Below are 18,271 nucleotides of genomic sequence, written 5' to 3' on the forward strand. Positions count from 1 at the left end.
TGGAGCATAGGGGAGAGAGAGCTACCTTTTTAAAAATGCAATTTTTTTTATTTTCATGAAGATTTATCTGTTCTCTCCCCCCCCAATAAAGCAGAACAAAACTCTTATTATAAATTTTCATAGTCAATCCAAACAATGAACAGACACATATATACATATATCCCCATAGATATAGATATATACACATATATGTGTCATGTATATGTATATGCACACACATATATGACTTTCACAGTCAAGTTAAACAGTTTCTCACATTGACCGTTTCCAAATGTGTGTATATGCATACATAAAATATATTCACACACATATATATATACATAAATTCACATACATGCATACACATATGTATATGTATATATGTATCTAGATATAGATCTCTTTACCCTGAGTCCCTTTCTCTCTATCAGGTCCTGTAGCTGATAGGCTTATCCTGAATGAATCTCCATCTGGTGGTCAACTCAAATCTTGACCTCCAGGTTTATTTAAACTCCTTGCCTGGATTTTTACCTATGTGACAATGTAAGTGAACCAATGCCCCAAGAAAATACCATTCATGGTGGTCACGTGAACACACTCAAGATTAAAACCAAGTTTTTAAAAAGCATATATACAGGGAATTTCAGTTCTTGGACCTTAGGAAGAAACTTCTATTAATTGACTTTGATAAGGATGAACATTCCTGTAGCACTCAAAAATGTATAAGGTACCTTCTTCATAGCATCCCTGATTGGCAAGCAAGGCACATATTATGCCCATTTTAAAGGGAAGAAAATTATAACTTCAATGACTTGACAAGGGTCATATTACTAGTCTCAGAACTGGGAGTCAGTAGACCTGAACTGGAGTTCAGATACTATGACCAGCCCTGACATTACACTGTCTGCTTCCAACATGCAGGGGAATACTCGCTACAAGCATATGGAGAAAAAAAATTTTATTTGACAGAGGCCTTAAACTTTGATCCTGAGAATTAAAAAGAAACTCCAAATGTAAAATCTATAGGCTAGTGATTTACAGATAATTTCTTTCTCAGTAAATATCCAGATTCTGATTAAATAGAAGTACTGAGAAAAAGATCCAGTTTCCAGTTAATTATAATACCTGTTGCTACATAACCTTTGGTAGGTTAGGGCCCTTCAGTAAGTCAAACTTTGTTCCTTTTGACTAAAGGCTAATAATAAGAAAACTATTCCCTAGATCAGTGATTTCAAATTCAATATTCACTTAGAAATCCACAAATTAACACTCTAGGTTGGATTGTATTTTTATTTATATTGTTAAAATTTTTCCAATCAGATTTTAATCTGGTTGAGACAGGACTGGAGTACTAGGTCGCCAGGATTATGCCTCCTCTGCCATAGTATATAGGAGCAACATTTTATTTGTTAAGAAGGATGGGGAAATAGTTCCTTCTATTAGAACAAAAATATCTGAAAGTGGCACATAAATGTAAATATAAATGATAAAAATCTGTGAGTTGTGTGCTGATGTGAAGGGAAGAGATTTGAAAGGAAAAAAAGTTCTGAATATATATTTGCAGACAAACCTGGTAAGAAATTGGAAGGTTTCTTTTCCCCTCCTTTCTGTTAACAAGTTTTTTTTTTTGTTGTTGTTGTTTTAAGCAATTGGGGTTAAGTAACTTGCTCAAGGTTACACAGCCAGTTATTTCTGGGTGTGGTGCTAAGTATCTGAGCCCAGATTTGATCCCCCAGGTCATCCCGACACTGGAGCCGGTGCTCATACTCCACCTGGCTGCCCCTTGTTAACAAGTTTTAACAAATATTTTTGCCATTCTGGGTCCCTTTTTACTATTTGAATGTTTGTTCTTAATACCTTTTTATTGCCTTCTTTTATTTGGATTTAATGTGCTGAGTTCCTCTATATGAAACCTTTTTAAACTCGTGTGAATTATGTAACTTGAACTGGCTACCCGTTTCTGATTGTAATGAGAGTGTATTTATTCCCTCCCTAGGTGTCCAGTACAAGATAAAACGGAAGAGTATCTTAAAGTCTTGAAGGACAATGTTACACCACAGACTCAGATTGTAAGTAGCCGCTCATTCACTTCTGAAATAGCAAAAATGTGGTTCTTTGTTTCCAACTGACGACAGAGCAGTTTCCACTCAGCTGCCCTCCTACGACTTTGTACTCAGAGACTGAAGAATGACCCGCTGCGGATGCAAAAACAAAAATGGTAATGCCTTCGCTGAGCCTGTGTTTTCTGGTAGAGGTGTGTTGGGAGAGGTTGGAGGAGAAGGCTATACCATAGTCGTGCATGCAAGTTGAGGGAGAGTGAACTAACAGCTGAAGGAATGAGGGAAGACTTTGTAAAGGAAGTGACATTTGAAGAATGGTGCTGGATTCTGAAAGACAGGGACACAAAGATGGAGATCATTCCCGGAATGGGAGATGGCTTGGGTAAATACTAGAAAACAGGAGATAGAATGTCAGGTTTGGAGAAGACCTTCTAATCTGGTATCCTTTTACCTTCCTATCCTTATCGTATCTTCATGTATTCTTCCAAACATACCATGTACTTTGTTCCTTTTGTGCCCTTTGCATATGCTATTGAATCTCTGCCTGTCCTTCTGGGTTCAACTAAAATGCTACCTTCTCACTGATGTTTCCCCTTCCAACCTCAGTCTGTAAGGATCGTAACTCCCATGTAAAGCAACCTTCTTTGCCTTTCTGTTTTTAGCCATAACTTAAATAATGCCTCACATATGAATTCTTTATAATCATCCCAATAGATTGAGTCTGTGTGGACAGAAACCTTATTTTATTAAAATTTTGTATCTCTCCTGATGTCTAGTATGAGGCTGGGTACTTTGTGAAGGTTTGTTATATGTAATTGAATTCCACAGGGCCAAATTAGGATCAGGAGGCCAGGGAGGCCAACTTTTAAAAAATTTATTCAACTGTATAATTGGCTGGTTCACAGTAACAGCACTAGTTGACATTGATGCTGCCCTTGGGCATTTAAAAAACTATTTATCTGATTTCCTCTAACCACCCTGCCAGGTAAATTCAACAGGTGTTATACCCAATATATGCTTCATAACTGGAAACAGTATTTTAAAAAAAGAGAGAGAGAAATGGAACTCAGAAAAATCAGGTGACTTGAACACTCACCTAGCTAGTAAGTGCCAGAGGTGAGATTTGAATACATGTCTCACCTGATTTCAAGTCTAGCACATTTTTGAACTATACAACATTGCTCTTTATTTAACCATTAGCTTCTATTTGCTGCAGGTCTTGAGGCAGCACCATGAAAACCATTGTGGGTGATTTGGCAGATTGACTCAGAGTTTTGTTTAGGAAATTGAAATAGATAAACTCCTAGTATCTCTTCCACATACAAGATTCCAATTTTACTATAGTATAGGATTTAAGACTTTCCATTTTCGGCCTCATACTGATACATACTTATAGGTTGTTGTTCTGGAGTAGGACCTCAATGCCATGTTAGCTGCTATTTGAACTGCTTCCCAAACACAGGGTTGAGGTTTGCCCTCAATTACTTGACTTTTGGGCTTTTTGCCACAGTAGGACTCTGCCACCAGTCAGGGGAGCTTTGTCCCAAATGCTGGGGTTTTCTCAGCTGCCTGAGGTGTTAGTTGGGTGCTCTCTCTGAAGCCTCTACCTGCTCTGGCAAGCTGGTCACACACCCAAGGACCTCTACCCTATACTGCAATCCAGATCCAAGCAATTTAAAGCAAGAGATCACCCCTCAGACTGGTCCCCCTATACTCTGCAGGCCAGATGCTGAGGCCACCACAGGTGTCATCTGCGCTGCAGCCCTCAGCAGCTTCTCTCCCTGGGGGCAAAAGCTGACACACTCCCAACTACTGGGTCCCAAAGTCCACACTGCACTGACCTCTCACTTTGTCCTTAGCATCTGTGGGTTGATAATTCTGGAAACCGTCACAGCTATTAGTGATCTGAAGTCCCTCCAGCCAGTGGCTGGTCAGGCCCACCCTGAGGCTAAACTTCCGTGTTGGCTCCCAGAACGCTGCGCTGGCCACTTCCTGCCGGGCTGCCAGGCTGCCCGGCTGTCCTCAGTGGGGGGTTAGCGTCTCTGTGTCATTTTATGGAATCTGTAGCTCTAAAGTTTGTTCAGAGTCACTTTTTACATGAATTAGAGGAGGGGGAAGCCAGAGCCCCGAGGAAGTCCTGTTTCTACTCCGCCATCTTGACTCCCCCCCCCAAAGAAATTAAACTTGAAAGGATATTTAACTAGGACATTGGGGGTTTGTTGCCAAGAAGAGTCTGGATCAAGGCAGTTTTGAAAACTTTGTGTGCTATAATACAATCATTATTGTATTAATTTTTCTTTATTGTGGTAATTCGTGCTTCCCAATACTTGTATTTGCCTGTGGAAATGTCTTCCAGATAACTTATACATAAATATTTCAAGAAGGAAACAATAGAATATACAAGAATGTGGTTGGATCTTGTGTGATCTTAGACCAAAGTGGGGACTATGGCAGCAGAGTTCTGGCCCAGGCCTCTTGCTGCCACTATGATAAGAACACATTGCCCAGTCTCTATTTTGAGCTTCCAGAGATTGTTCTTGAAAGCCTGAAGGTCACAACATATGCAGAATGAAGGCAAGGAAAGAAGCCATAATTCCTGTTTTGATTAGCTGAAAGGTATCTTTCTCTTCCCCTTTTTGTCACTTGTTTCCAGACATATATGTCTTTTTTCCCCTCCTGCTTTCTGTAAAATTCTATTTCTCTTTGTTGCTTACATATTCATATTCTATATAGAATTCTCTGTAGTTTGCTAAAGCTGATGCCCTGTGCTTTCTGACTTTTTTTTTTTAAATGCAGATGAGCCTGGGCTCTGAGTATAATAAAATTTTGTAGATAATATCTCTGCATTGTTAATTTGGTGATTGACAGTAGTACTTAATGAACCCTTGGGTAATTTTTATCTTGGGATGATTCTGGGGGAATGGAAGGGACTCTTAAGTTATTGAATAAAATCTGAACAAGACTTCCTCCTGTAATCTAAGAGGTTATATGGTGTAAAGGAGACAGGGCTGTATTTGGAGTCAGAAGACCTGGCTTTGAGTACTCATTCTGCCATTCCATCTGTGATCCTGGTCAAGTCATAAAGCTTTTTTGGGTCTCACTTCCTCATCTGTAAAACATGAGGGCCCGGGGCGGCCAGGTAGCACAGCGAGTAAGAGCACCGGCTCCAGTGTTGAGAAGACCTGGAGATCGAGTCCGGGGCTCAGACACTTAGCACCCACCCAGAAACACCTGGCCGTGTAACCTTGAGCAAGTTACTTAACCCCAATTGCTTAGGGGCGGCCAGGTGGCTCAGCGAGTAAGAGCACCGGCTCCAGTGTTGGGACGACCTGGAGATCGAATCCCGGGCTCAGACACTCAGCACCACACCCAGAAATAACTGGCCGTGTAACCTTGAGCAAGTTACTTAACCCTGATTGCTTAATAAAAAAAAAACAAAAAAACACATGAGGGCCGGACTAGATGACTTCCATGGTCTCTGCCAACTCCACCTGTTGATTGTATGATCATTGAAAAGTAGGACAAAATAGCCTCTATTCAAATATTCACTATAGAGACTCCCTTAACTCCAGAGGCAGACCTTTTTACTTTCAGGGAGACCTCATAGTTTGAAGTTCTTTTCTTTACAAATCTAGGATCTCTGGTTTTGTCAACACTAGTATCATATAGCCTTTAACTGTCTTAACCTTTCTGTTCTTTGGTAGATGGTCTTTGAGAAGTGCTGTGTTCAAAATTCCATTGCCCTGTAGCCAAATTAGTGATGGGCTTCTCTGAATTTTCCTAGTCTGATCTTTAGCTTATAGACATCTTCCATTGTAAGTCCCCCTCCTTGAAGCCATTTATCTCAGGATATGTCAATGCTGTATATAATTTAGCTATAGAAAAATCCAAGGCCACTTCCATGCCAAAATGAGCCATTATGGTAAGACTTTGGTGGAAGTTTTGGTTTTTTTTTTTTTGCATTAAACTGGAAATTGACTTTCTAATTTCTACTTGTTGTGCCTAGTTCTATAGTCTTGAGCCTGGCAAAAATAAGTTAAGCCATTTTTCTGTGTGACAATACTTCAGATATTTGAAGGCATCATAGTGTTACAGAGTACTTGACCTTGAAGTCAAAAGACAATTTGTATCCTGAATTTTGAGAATGAAATTTAGAGAAAAGTAAGAGTTGCCTAAGGAGATTGAGAATACACAGGATATTTATTAAGTTATAGATATTAAAAACACATGCAAAGAAGATGGAAGCAAGGGCAAGTAATGGAAGTTGAATACAAGATATGGCCTGGTCCTGTAAGAATGTAAGAAGTGTTGAGGTAGAAGTGATGGAAACTTGGAGAGGAGAGGGGGAATGACCTTTACTCCTAGATTTTGTGATAGAAGAAAGGAAAGCTTGATATAGTCTGACTTGCATGTTAAACTTTAAGAAAACAGATTTCAGAAAGTACAGAAGGAGAGGTAGGCTCTCATGGCCTAGAATTCCTTGGGGGATATCATCTCAAATGGAATGAGAGATGCTCAAGAATGAAATTCTGAGGACACAAAGGGAAACAATTCCAATTAGACGGAAAAGTGGAAGCTGGTGGAAGAGACCTATTTGGATGCACAGGGAGCTCTCTAGTGAAATGGGACAGAAGATAGAAGAAAAGCCAGGAAACAACAGATGACTAGAGCATGGAACAGTCCTTTAGAGACTGGGTCAGGAATATTAAGATTGGCATGAACTAAAGATATGGAGGGGAACTAAGGACAACAAAAAATTGCAGGGAGTGGGGAGGGTATGTTTTTAGGTATCTTGGGGATAATTAACAAAGAAAGACTAGATCCTCTCTCCAGAGTAGATGAGACTATATAACCCAAGTGTTAGCTGATAGTTGACATCTGATAGAAGGCAGAGCTGGGCTGTTGTTATGCTATTTCAGTTTTCTCTGCCAAGGAGAAAAAAACAATATTATTTGCACTTCCAAGTACAAAATGCAAGTGACCAAAAAGGAGGTGATGCCCAAGATAATTAAGGAGAAAGGAGATGATAGTAAATGAGAGGTAATCTCAGAAGAATGGCACTAGCAGTCAAGGAGTTTTAGCAGACTACACGGTCAACATGAGTGAAATACAATATGGCAACCAAAAAAGCTAACATCATATTGGACTATTTTAATTGAGATATAGCTTCCAGGAATAAAAACTTCTGTTTACTCATACAGTCCCCTCAAACAAATCTTAACATATTTGGGCAGTGCACTAAATCTGGAAACAGGGAGACCTAAATTCAAAGGTAGCCTTAGACATTTGCTAGCAGTTTGATCTTGGCAAGTCACTTGGCCTCGGTCTCAATCAGTTAATAACTATTTATTGAGCCCCTATGCTGTGCTAAGCACTAGAGGGGGGCAAGGCTTCAACTGCCTCAGGGATAATAATAATACCGCCCTCACTGGGTTGGCTTGAGGATAAATGTTTTTAAAATCCTTTGCAAATTCTAAAGTGCTATGTAAATGTTGTTATTGTCCTTATTGCTATCCATAGTCCTTCCCTTTTCCAGCAGAGCTCCTCAATTCTACTTTTTCTCCCACAAACTTCTCCCCTCTCATTGGGGCTTGTGGGCTATGACTCAACTGGAATTGCTCTCACTGAGGTTACCAGTGGTTTCTTAATTGCGCAATCCAATGTCCTTTCCCCAATCCTCATCCTTCTTGTCTTCTTTGTAGCATTTGGCACTTTCCTGGGATTTCTTTTGCCCTTCAGTTTTTCTAATGCTCATTTCTCCTGCTTTTCTTGCTACTTGGTTCTCCTTTGCTAGATGGTTATCCATGCCCTGGCTTCTAATCATAGATGTACTCCAAGGCTCTGTCCTGAGTCCCCTTGTCTTTGCATACTCTTTTATCTTGAATTAATTTTATGTCTTTTATATATAATTATATATAATTACAGGTACATGTTGGACTTCCCAATAAGCTCCTTAAAGAAAGGACTTATTTTGCTTTTGTCTTTATTCCCAGGACCTAGCACAGTACCTAACACATGGAAGGAATCAAATTCAAAAAGACTTGTTGAATCATCATCTTCCATGAGTGAGATTATCTGTATGCTGATTACTCTCAGAGTGATATATCCAGCTCTCATCTCTTTCCTGAGCCACAATTGTTAGACATTTCCAAATGGGTGTATCTCATAGACATCTCAAACTCAATCAAGTCTAAAATAACTCATTTTCTATTTTGGAGGGCAGTTGGGGTTAAGTGACTTGCCCAGGGTCACATGGCTAGTTTTGTGTTAATAACTCATTTTCTTGCCCTCTGAAACTCATCTTTCTCCAATCTTCCCTATTTCTCTTGTGGATGCCATCTTCCTTCTCATCAATTCTTTTTTTTTTCCTTTTTGTTTTTTCGCTTTTTGGAGGGGGGAAGGCAGGGCAATTGGGGTTAAGTAACTTGCCCAAGGTCACACCACTGGTAAGTGTTAAGTATCTGAGGCTGGATTTGAACTCAGGTCCTCCTGATTCCAAGGCTGGTGCTCTATTCACTGTGACACCTAGCTGCCCCTTTCTCATCAATTCTTTACCACCTCTACTCATTGCATTCTATTTCTGCCTTCAAGTCTTTGCACAAGTCATCTTTCATGCCTGCATTACATTCTCTTCTTATTTCTACTCCCTAAATTCCTTAACTTCCTTAGAAGTCTACCTTAGGTTCAACTTTCTCCTGGAAGCCTTCTCTGATCTTTCTAGTCATTATATGTTCCCTCCAGTCAAATTACATCATATTCACATATCTATTGCAATTTGGTGTTTTTCCTGTGGAACCTAAGCCCTTCAAAGGCAGGTCATAGTCTTCGTTTCACCTTCCTGCCTCTTTCCAGTGCATTCATTGCACGATGCCTTGTATACAATAGAAACCAAATACCTACTTGTTGAATGAATGATTCTTTGTGATGGGAATTGTCTTTTGTTTTTAAGGCTGTTTGTCTGCTGCCCAATAATAGAAAAGAAAAGTATGATGCTATAAAAAAATACCTGTGCACAATTCGCCCAGTTCCAAGTCAGTGCATAGTAGCCGAAACCTTAAAGAAGCGCCAGGTCCTTCTGGCAGTTGTCACCAGACTGGCTCTGCAAATGAATTGTAAGATTGGAGGGCACCTTTGGAAGGTTTCCATCCCTGTAAGTTGTACTTTATTGGAATGTCTCTTTTTTGTAAATATTTATAAATTGGTGTTATTGGTTGTAGTTTGGGCATGTTTAGAAATTTTAATACTTCTGAGCCATAGTATTGATGGAATTTAGGAATTTTCTTCTGAAAACCTAGAAATTCAGATAGAAGTGAATGCCCTACCGACGCAAACCAACTAAGTAGATGGTCTTTCTGTCAAGCATTAATATAGTGCATGACTACCAGGTAACATGGTAGGCCACTCTGTTCTTACTTATGCTCTGTGATAAATATTTATGCTCATGTGATAATTGAGAAAACCTTTCTTAAGACCTCCAATCATGGTTCGTTCAAGATTTGCATTAATAGATTTTTAAGAAAATTTCTTGACTTTTCCATGTATTTTTTTCTTGTGTTTTTGACTATATACCTTTTTCCATTTTAGTTCACAGATGCTATGTTTATTGGTATTGATTGTTTTCACGAAGTCACATCAGGACATAAATCAGTCGCAGGATTTGTTGCTAGCCTGGATACATCCTTGACTAAGTGAGTAGGACTTGGTAGATATAAAGTGAATTTTACAAACATTTTTAGTTTGAGTTCTGTTTGACGCAAAGACCAAGGGGATTCTAGAGACCTGAAAGTCAAAAAGGCAAGATTAAAGAGATTTTTTTGGTGACCTAGATCTCTCTCCTTATTTCACTTGAAAATGAAAGTTTCACTGAAAGTATCTTCATTGGCATTCCTATCATACCCATTTACAGAGGTGAGAAGTCCACAAGTGTTATCCATTTTGTATATTTTCAAACTTATTTGAGGTATTGATCAGTTATGCTAATTTTTCCCCTCTTTTTCTAAACAAAATATTGTTTGTTAAATGGACTGGCTCTCTGAGAAGGTGAGGAGAAGGGTTACTGGGGAAACTATGTTTATGTGAAAAAACAAAAGATCTGAATAAAAACTTTATTTTTTAAAAAGTGTTTCTATAAGGAACTTATTAACATTGCTACATGGAAAAATGATAATTATAACTCATAAGACTTTTCTCAGTATGAGGTCAGTTGAAGGGAATATATATGTATATATAGAAGGGTGTAGGTGTGTATAAATATATATGTGAGGGTGTGCATATGTATATACATGTATACATAGACAGAGGGCACAGGATGAGTTGAATATGAAGGGATGATATCTAAAAAATAAAATTAAGAGGTGAGACAGGAATATATTGGGAGAAGGAAAAAGGGAGAGATAGATTAGGGTAATTTATCTCATATAAAAGAGGTAAGAGAAAACTGTTACAATGGAGGGGAAGAGCAGAAAGGTGAAAAGGAATGGGAAAAAATGCTTGAAATCAATAGAAAATTTGACATGCAAGATTCAAGAGAAATAAGGTACACATCGAAGACTAATTACAAGGGACTCAATAAGGTCAGACTGTTTACTTTTTATATGAGGGAATATAAAATATATGTCTAAGATTGTGATTAGTAATTGGGTAGTACAAAAGAAAGATTGGGGTAGACCTGAGTATCATGTGATTCTAAAAAAGTAAAACCATTTAGGAAAAGGGTAAAAAGAGTAATTATCTTATACAAATGAGGCAGGAGAGGAAGGATTGACACAGAGGAATTAGATGGGGAAGGAGAGCTGGTAGGTCTGGAACCCTGCTTTCATCAGGAATGGGTTAAAGAGGGAACCATACATATACACACAGATAGATAGATAGATATCTAGGAAGGTATAAAAGTCTGAATTGAGAAAGAAATAGGCTACAGGGATAGGGAGTGAGGAGAAGATAAGGGAGAAATTTTTAAAGAGAACTCTACTTACATCAGATCTGGGTTAAAGTGAGACCAATATATACATTTAGGAGAAATAAAAGTCTTCTAAATATATAAAGAAATAAGAAGGTGAGGGAATAGGATGGGGGGAGTACAGAAGGGTGTCTAGACTAATGAGAATGAGATAAAAAGGAATATGTATGTATATATATATGGCTATAAAAGTCTTCTAAATTCAGATAGAAACAAGAGGGCAAGGGGTGGGGCAAGAGGATAAGAGAGGGGGTAAGTTAAGCAATAGGTGAGCAAGGTAGTGGGTAGAAGGAAAGTAGAGGGGTCAGGAGGGAACACAAAATAAGAGAGACACAAACATAAATTAAAGATCAGGAGTAGAATTTATTAGGAAAAACAAGCAGGAGTAATAATCATGATCTCAGACAAAGTTAAAGCTAAAATAGATTTAATCAAGAAAGAAAAATAGGGAAACTGCTATTTGTCAGCCATATTAATTAATACTATTTTAGACTATTTAAAATAAGTAGACAGTACAAGCTTGGAATATTGCTGTGGTGTAGGAAATGATGAGTTGGTGGACTTAGAAAAATATGGAAAGACTTGGACTTACACAGGAAGATGTCATCCACCCTCAGAGAAACAGGACAAACAAATCATATAAATGCATATGAAGGTATATGTCTATATGTGAATATGATTATAGATATCTAAGTATATGTGTATATATATATATGTGTGTGTGTGTATATTGTTGTATATATGTATGTGTGTGTATCTATATATACAAACACACATCTTTCCTTAATTGTAACTTTCTTGGGGCTTGAGGAGCAAGGAAAGAAACAAAGTAAAAAGTGCACGGCAGAGAACAAAAGAAAACTTACAAGGAAGCAAAGCAAAGATGGACAGCTCCGAACACAATGTGTAGTATTTATTATGTAGGCTTTCTTGAAGTGGAAACTTATTGCCTATATATTTTGAATCCTCTCTCATGTTCTGCTGTGCACATGGCAATGTTTTTTCTTTTGTATTTAAGTTTATAATGTTTCTTTTTTATTGCATATTAAAGTTTAAAATAATAAAAAAGAGAAATATGGATAGTATTGTGTGTTTTCTTTTCTCAGAAAGCAATAATAGTGAATGGAAACACAAACGAGGATGTTGCTTGTGTTCAGTGGTAATTGTAGACTTCACTCATTCCAGATATGTCAGAGCTTCCGCAAAAGCAGATTGTTACGACTGTAAAATGGGAATACTAATAGCACTTCTTCCACAGGATGATTACACAGACCAAATGAGATAATGTAGTGTTTTCCCAAAAGTCTTAGTGCAGTTTAAAGCTAGTAAAGTTTTATACACACACACACACAGTTGTTGAGTCGTTTCCAATGCTTTATGACCCATTTTGAGTTGGTGTTTTGGGGTTTGTTTGTTTTTTGGCAAAGATACTGAAGTGATTTGTCATTTCCTTCTCCACCTCATTTTATAGATGAGGAAACTGAGGCAAGCAGGGTTAAGTGACTTCCCCAGAATCAGAGAGCTAATAAGTGTCTGAGGCTGGATTTGAGCTTAGGAAGATGAATCTTCCTGACTCCAAGTCCCATGCTGTATCCACTGCCCCACCTAGCTGCCTCAGGAGAAATGGGTGTAGGGCTATATAGATGTTGGGACATAAAGACCCATTTTACAGCCTAGTGTCCACCCTTCATTAAGCTTCTTCAGTGAGATAGGAACCCCAAATACAATCTTGTCTTCTAGAAACAGTTATTGTATGGTATATGTATATACCTTAAAGTCCCATATAAATAAATGCTACTTTATAATTACCATCATTATTATATTATAATGTGGAATGTTATATAATATTGTTGCATTATAATAATTATAATTGTTATATTGTAGGAAAATCAAGCTTATGTGAATTTGACTCTTTCCCTCTTAACAGGTGGTATTCTTGCTGTCTTTTCCAAGACACAGGGCAGGAGTTTCTAGATGGTCTCGGGATTTGCTTAGAAAGTAAGTTTCTCAGTACTTAATTACAAATATCTCAATAAAAGATTAATTTATTTCCTTTTCCCCCTCACTTAATAGTATTTTATTTTTTCCCATTACATGTAAAGATAGTTTTCAACATTCACTTTTATAAGATCTTGAGTTCCAACTTTTTCTCCCTTCCTCCCTCCCCTCCCCCTTCCCCAAGATAGCAAGCAATGAAAAGTTAATTGAATGATGTCACAAGCAACATCGATAAATGTTGCCTCAAAATTGGAACCAAGGATGCTTTTTTCAGAGTACAATTCTAAATTTTCTTGATATCTTTTCAGGTGCATTAAAAGCCTGGAAGGAAAACAGTAAACAAAGCTTATTACCTAAGTTTATTTTTGTGTATCGGGATGGTGTAGGAGATGGTCAACTTCAAACTATGGTGGATTATGAAATACCTCAGATATTGAAATGCCTAAATTCTCTTCCTAAATATTCCTACAAGTAAGTATATGTGAATTATGAAGTGATTATTGAAACAAACTATTATTTCTCATCTTTAAAAGAAGTTCTTAGTCTTCACTCTTCAGGCCCCCCAACGGGAGAGACTTAAGGGGATGGGAAAGATTATATCTCTACTTTAATGCAATTGACTTCCTTTGTAATCCTACATGTTTGTTTTATGCATTTAAAAATTATTCTTGCCCATTCATAGACTTCACCAGACTGCCCAAAGGGCCCATAACACCCCCAAATGGTTAAGAACTCCTGAACTACATGGAAAGGAATCTTGTCTAGCATGGGTGGTAGGGCTTGTGGTGGTAGGGAAATAATACTCCAGTATTCCAATGAATTAATTATCTCATCAATGTGATTATTCCCTGCAACATTAAAGACTATAGTCCATTCATACCTGCCTGTCCTATTCAGTTCTCATCTTTGTCTCCCTGAGGAGATCCCGCCACATCTGCTGGGAGCCTTCTTTGTGTTCTCTTGACATTGCATGGATGCCACTCAAACATGTGTACTGCCCATCAACTATCTTCCGCTGACCCAGACATCTTTTCTTTTAATTTTGTGAGCTATGTATTTCTCTAATATCCTTTAAACAACTCCTCTTTACTTCGTTGTTTCTAATATGTTGTGGCTTAATCATGCTAGTGTATGCTTCTCCATTGCCTTTTGGTGGAACTGCAACTTCATTTTTCAGGACTATAGTGTTCAATGCCTTGCAACCATCCATGCAATGTAATCAGAAGAATGCCTCTTTGAATGGGTTTTAGTTTCGTGCAGAAGCTTAGAATCCTCAAAAGAACCAAGGTCAAAGTTAATTTATCCCTCTTTCTTCCTGAATTGTTCTGGACACAGCTCAACATCCATTTGCAGCGTCTGACCCAGATATGTGTGTGTGTGTATGTGTATGTGTATGTGTGTAGATCCCACCTGCACAGCCTGTGGGCTGTAAGCAGCCACAGGTTAGTTGTGGCACACCAAAGGATTTCCTCTATATACAAGGGATGTTTTCCTCTCCATTTTTCGTGGGCCACCCAAAATCCTTTGGTGTATCACAAGCAGCCCAAGGATCATAAATGGCAGGCTGCAGGTTGTACAGGCCTAAGATAGAGAGATAGATAGAGAGATGGAGAGAGATAGATAGATAGATAGAGAGAGAGAGAGACAGAGAGAGAGAGAGAGATAGATGGATATTAGAAGAATGGAGGGATATAGAAATTTGATTGGTTGTCTATCAAATTGTACTTCATATTATGGACAATAGTCATTCTTTATCCAGTTTTCCTCTCTGTAGATAGTTAGAATTGCTACATAAAACTGGAGGGAAATTTTTTTTAAGTTTGGCAAGAGACCCAACTAAATGAAATCATCTCAAAGACATTTAAGAATGAAACTGGAAAAGGGACCACAGACAGACAAAATGGGAAAATTCTGGATTCATATTTATAAAAACCTCTTTTTGCCATCAAGGACTATAAAGCCATTACATTTGAACTCTTAACATTACTGCCCTACAAGTGCTTACAGAGGAATTGGAATTGGCACTGGGAAAAGCAACTAAATTAGACCAAGGACATAGAGAGGTCTGTGCTTCAGGCCTCACAGTGCCCTGGCCACTGAGGAGCCAGGTCTCCAGATACCTGAAGGAAAAGCAGCGTGATACAAAGATGAGATTTGTCCTCTTAGCCCACGGCACAAAAATCTAAGCACAAGAGGATTGGTGGATTCGTTTTACTCCAAGGTGTAATGTAGGGAAACTGAGGCTTTTCTCCCCTTATATAGCTTAGTGCAGGGGTGAGGAACCTGCGGCTTCAAAGCCACATGTGGCCTTCTAGGTCCTTGTGTGCAGTCTTTTGACTGAGCCCAAGTTTTACAGAACAAATCCTTTTATTAAGGGAATTTGTTCTGTGAAGTTTGGATTTAGTCGAAGGGCTGCACTTGAGGACCTAGAAGGTCACATGTGGCCTCGAGACTGCAGGTTTCCTACCCATGTAAGTGAGCTCCAGTGTTCAGAGAGAGAAAGTTTTCCCAGTGTGTGCATTTGTTATTTATATTTCTGCTGCTGATTGAGGAAAAGGTCTTCTCAAGAGAGATGAGTGTCTAAGAAAAAGAAATGGGATCTGGATTTCAGGACAACAGCTTAAAATAATAGAAATGATGGAATGCATTTCACATGAGTTAGCACAATGTAGGAAGAAGTATGGCAATAGAAAGGAGATGCCTTGCATTTGCCCAGTGTATCGTTGAGAGGCGGGGTTCCTCCCTCAAAGGTACCCTGTGGGTTTATACTATGAAAATATGAACTTTCACCAATGAGCTTAGTCCTAGACAATGAGCTTAAAACAAACAGCATAGTAAGAGCAGTAGCTACAAAGTGTCCCCTGCCCCCTTTCAGACTCTTAGAGCAGACCTACAGAGCATTAGTGAGAAGCATGGGCATAAACTGATAGGACTCTCATGGTGAGGCCCACGTGTGAGTTGGAAGCCCGTGTGGCCGAGGCAGTTCACATCTCTGGGGCTCTCTGGCCCTGTGGTCCCTTCTCCAGTGGTGTTCTCACCCCTCTCCCTCTGGAGCAGTGTCACAGTTGGGCCTTCTAGGTCTGTTCTTCTCTGCAGCTCAGCTCTTGACTAAGTTTAGCTCTCTCTTGAATCTGTATAGGGTAGGAACTCCACCCCAAAACTATAGTGGAGGAAGGAGAGACAGGAACCCCACCAATCCTTCTTCACCTGATTAGAGGCATAGGGGTCATGCCACAAAGCTGCTCCCTGCTTTGTCTGTACCTCAGCTCCTGCCAGCTGGGTTGGCAGACTTAGCGTTTTAAAGGCCCCCAGAGATATAGCCAGTGTCTCACCAGCCAGTGGTCAGCAGTCCTTCGGTATGCTTTCTCAGTGCATACATGGATGATTGGGCATAGACTCACCTTTGCACTTTTTAAAAAAACATATTAACACATTGCTATGTTTGTAATTTGCTCATTACTTTCAGTGATTCCATCCGCTTGGGAAGGAGCAGAACCAAATTTTCCCCACTTCAAACAAACCAAGGAGTCCCATTTATATAGAAATGCCTGAAGAATGGAAATGATAATGAAAAAAATTAACTCCAAATCTGGATGGAAAGAGACAAACACAACTTCCTAGATATGCCACTGAATGGCATTGACAGGATGGGTCTTGTGCTTTGAATAGGACTGTAAGTTATATATTTTTGCTTGTTTAAAAAAAAAAAACAGGCCAAGTAAGAGGCAGGTTGGCATTACATATTTAGATGTATTTAATCAACAAGCCTTTATCACTATGCTAGGTACTAGGAGTTCAAAGAAAAAAAAATAGAACATAAGCAGGCAGAGATTATTAGTGGAGACAACTTTGCATTGTGTGTGTGTGTGTGTGTGTGTGTGTGTGTGTAATGTATGTATAAGGAAATTAGGAAACCAGAAAGAAAGAAGTATTGTAGAGAGTGTTTTTGCTAAGGATGAATAGGAGAAACACAAGCAGCATCATAGGGGAAAACTTCAGATTACCCAACCAGGAGGCAACAGAAATCTTAGAAGTAGGTGACAACTGGTTATGGAATGATGATATGGTCGTGAGGAGGGCTCAGAGGACTCGATTATCCTGACATTGGAAACCGAGCTTCTGCCAAAAGCAAAGCAGTTGGTAAATTATTGTTTCTCTTAATGGCTAATTTTATTCTTCGAAAGATGACTGTTCCACTTTATAAGTAATAGGATCATGATTTTTAGAACAACAAGGGACCTTTAGAAGTAATCTGGTCCATCTTTCTCGTTTTACATATGAGAAAACTGAGGACCAGAGAGGTAGGAAGTGCCAAAGCCAGGTTAAAACTACATCCAGCTTTCTTTTTTGTGGAATACATCAGTAATAAATTATATCAGTTATGTGATAGATGTGGGGACGACTTCAATGCCATCAATACTTCCTCTTTTTTTATAATTTGTATCTGTTTATCATAAAATATCCATAGTGGTACTATGTGACATTCCTTTCTGTTTTTTCACATTCTTTGGGCACTGAGTGCCTTCCATCTGTTATCCTTTGCTCTTGTGTCATAACTGGTTCATATCCTCTTCCAATTATACATTTCCTGGTTGGCCTATTTTTATGCCACCATTCACACAAGTAACCCCTGGAATGCCTTAATTTTGAAAGCATAGATTTTGAAGAATTCCAAAAGCAGAATAGATAGGATCTTATGGCCAAATCTTTGACAGGAGACAAATAGGAGGCCCTCAGAAATGAAATTATGAACACACAGGCTCTTTTGATGACAAAGAAAATGAGAAGTGACCTAAAAGGACCAATGTGGATAATTTTGGGAATAATCAGCTAAATTAGATTTTTTAGAAAATGTTAAAGAGCGCAGTGAGTAAGAGCACCGGCCCCAGAGTCGGGATGACCTGGGATCGAATCCAGGCTCTGATATTTAGCACCGCACCCAGAAATAACTGGCCGTGTTACCTTGAGCAAGTTATTTAACCCCAATTGCTTATTTTAAAAAAATGTTAAAGATAGAAATAAGGGCAAATAAGTGAGGATCTGTAGCAACAAATAGGATTGTCTAAGGCTGTAGTCAAAAGTTCTAAGGCAAGGATACTAAAAAAGAGAAAAGACCCATATTGGGGCAGATGGGGTGAGAAATACCTTTTCTTCCATTTTTTCCTAATGAGGAACATGATCTTCTGGCTAGAAAGGACAGGACAAAAATAGAAATTAAAATCCAAGAAGTGAAGAAATAGTGTAAAAATACCTGACCGTTCTTAGTGAATTCAAG

At 38.7% G+C, this 18,271-nt stretch overlaps 1 protein-coding gene across 1 annotated transcript in view; it reads left to right on the forward strand.

Moving 5' to 3' along the window:
- The window catches only part of LOC138153801 (piwi-like protein 1), a 64,173-nt gene that overhangs the window by 35,510 nt on the left and 10,392 nt on the right, over positions 1-18,271 (forward strand). Inside the window, exons 13-17 of the mRNA XM_069078540.1 lie at positions 1,976-2,048; positions 8,989-9,189; positions 9,624-9,727; positions 12,926-12,996; positions 13,305-13,467. Coding sequence (XP_068934641.1) covers positions 1,976-2,048; positions 8,989-9,189; positions 9,624-9,727; positions 12,926-12,996; positions 13,305-13,467 — 612 coding nt within the window. The remainder of the gene's footprint in view (positions 1-1,975; positions 2,049-8,988; positions 9,190-9,623; positions 9,728-12,925; positions 12,997-13,304; positions 13,468-18,271) is intronic.

This window comes from Petaurus breviceps, unplaced genomic scaffold (genome assembly GCF_028583685.1).
Source record: "Petaurus breviceps papuanus isolate PSGF00001 unplaced genomic scaffold, PetGlider_PUasm1.0 100, whole genome shotgun sequence".
Taxonomy (NCBI): domain Eukaryota; kingdom Metazoa; phylum Chordata; class Mammalia; order Diprotodontia; family Petauridae; genus Petaurus; species Petaurus breviceps.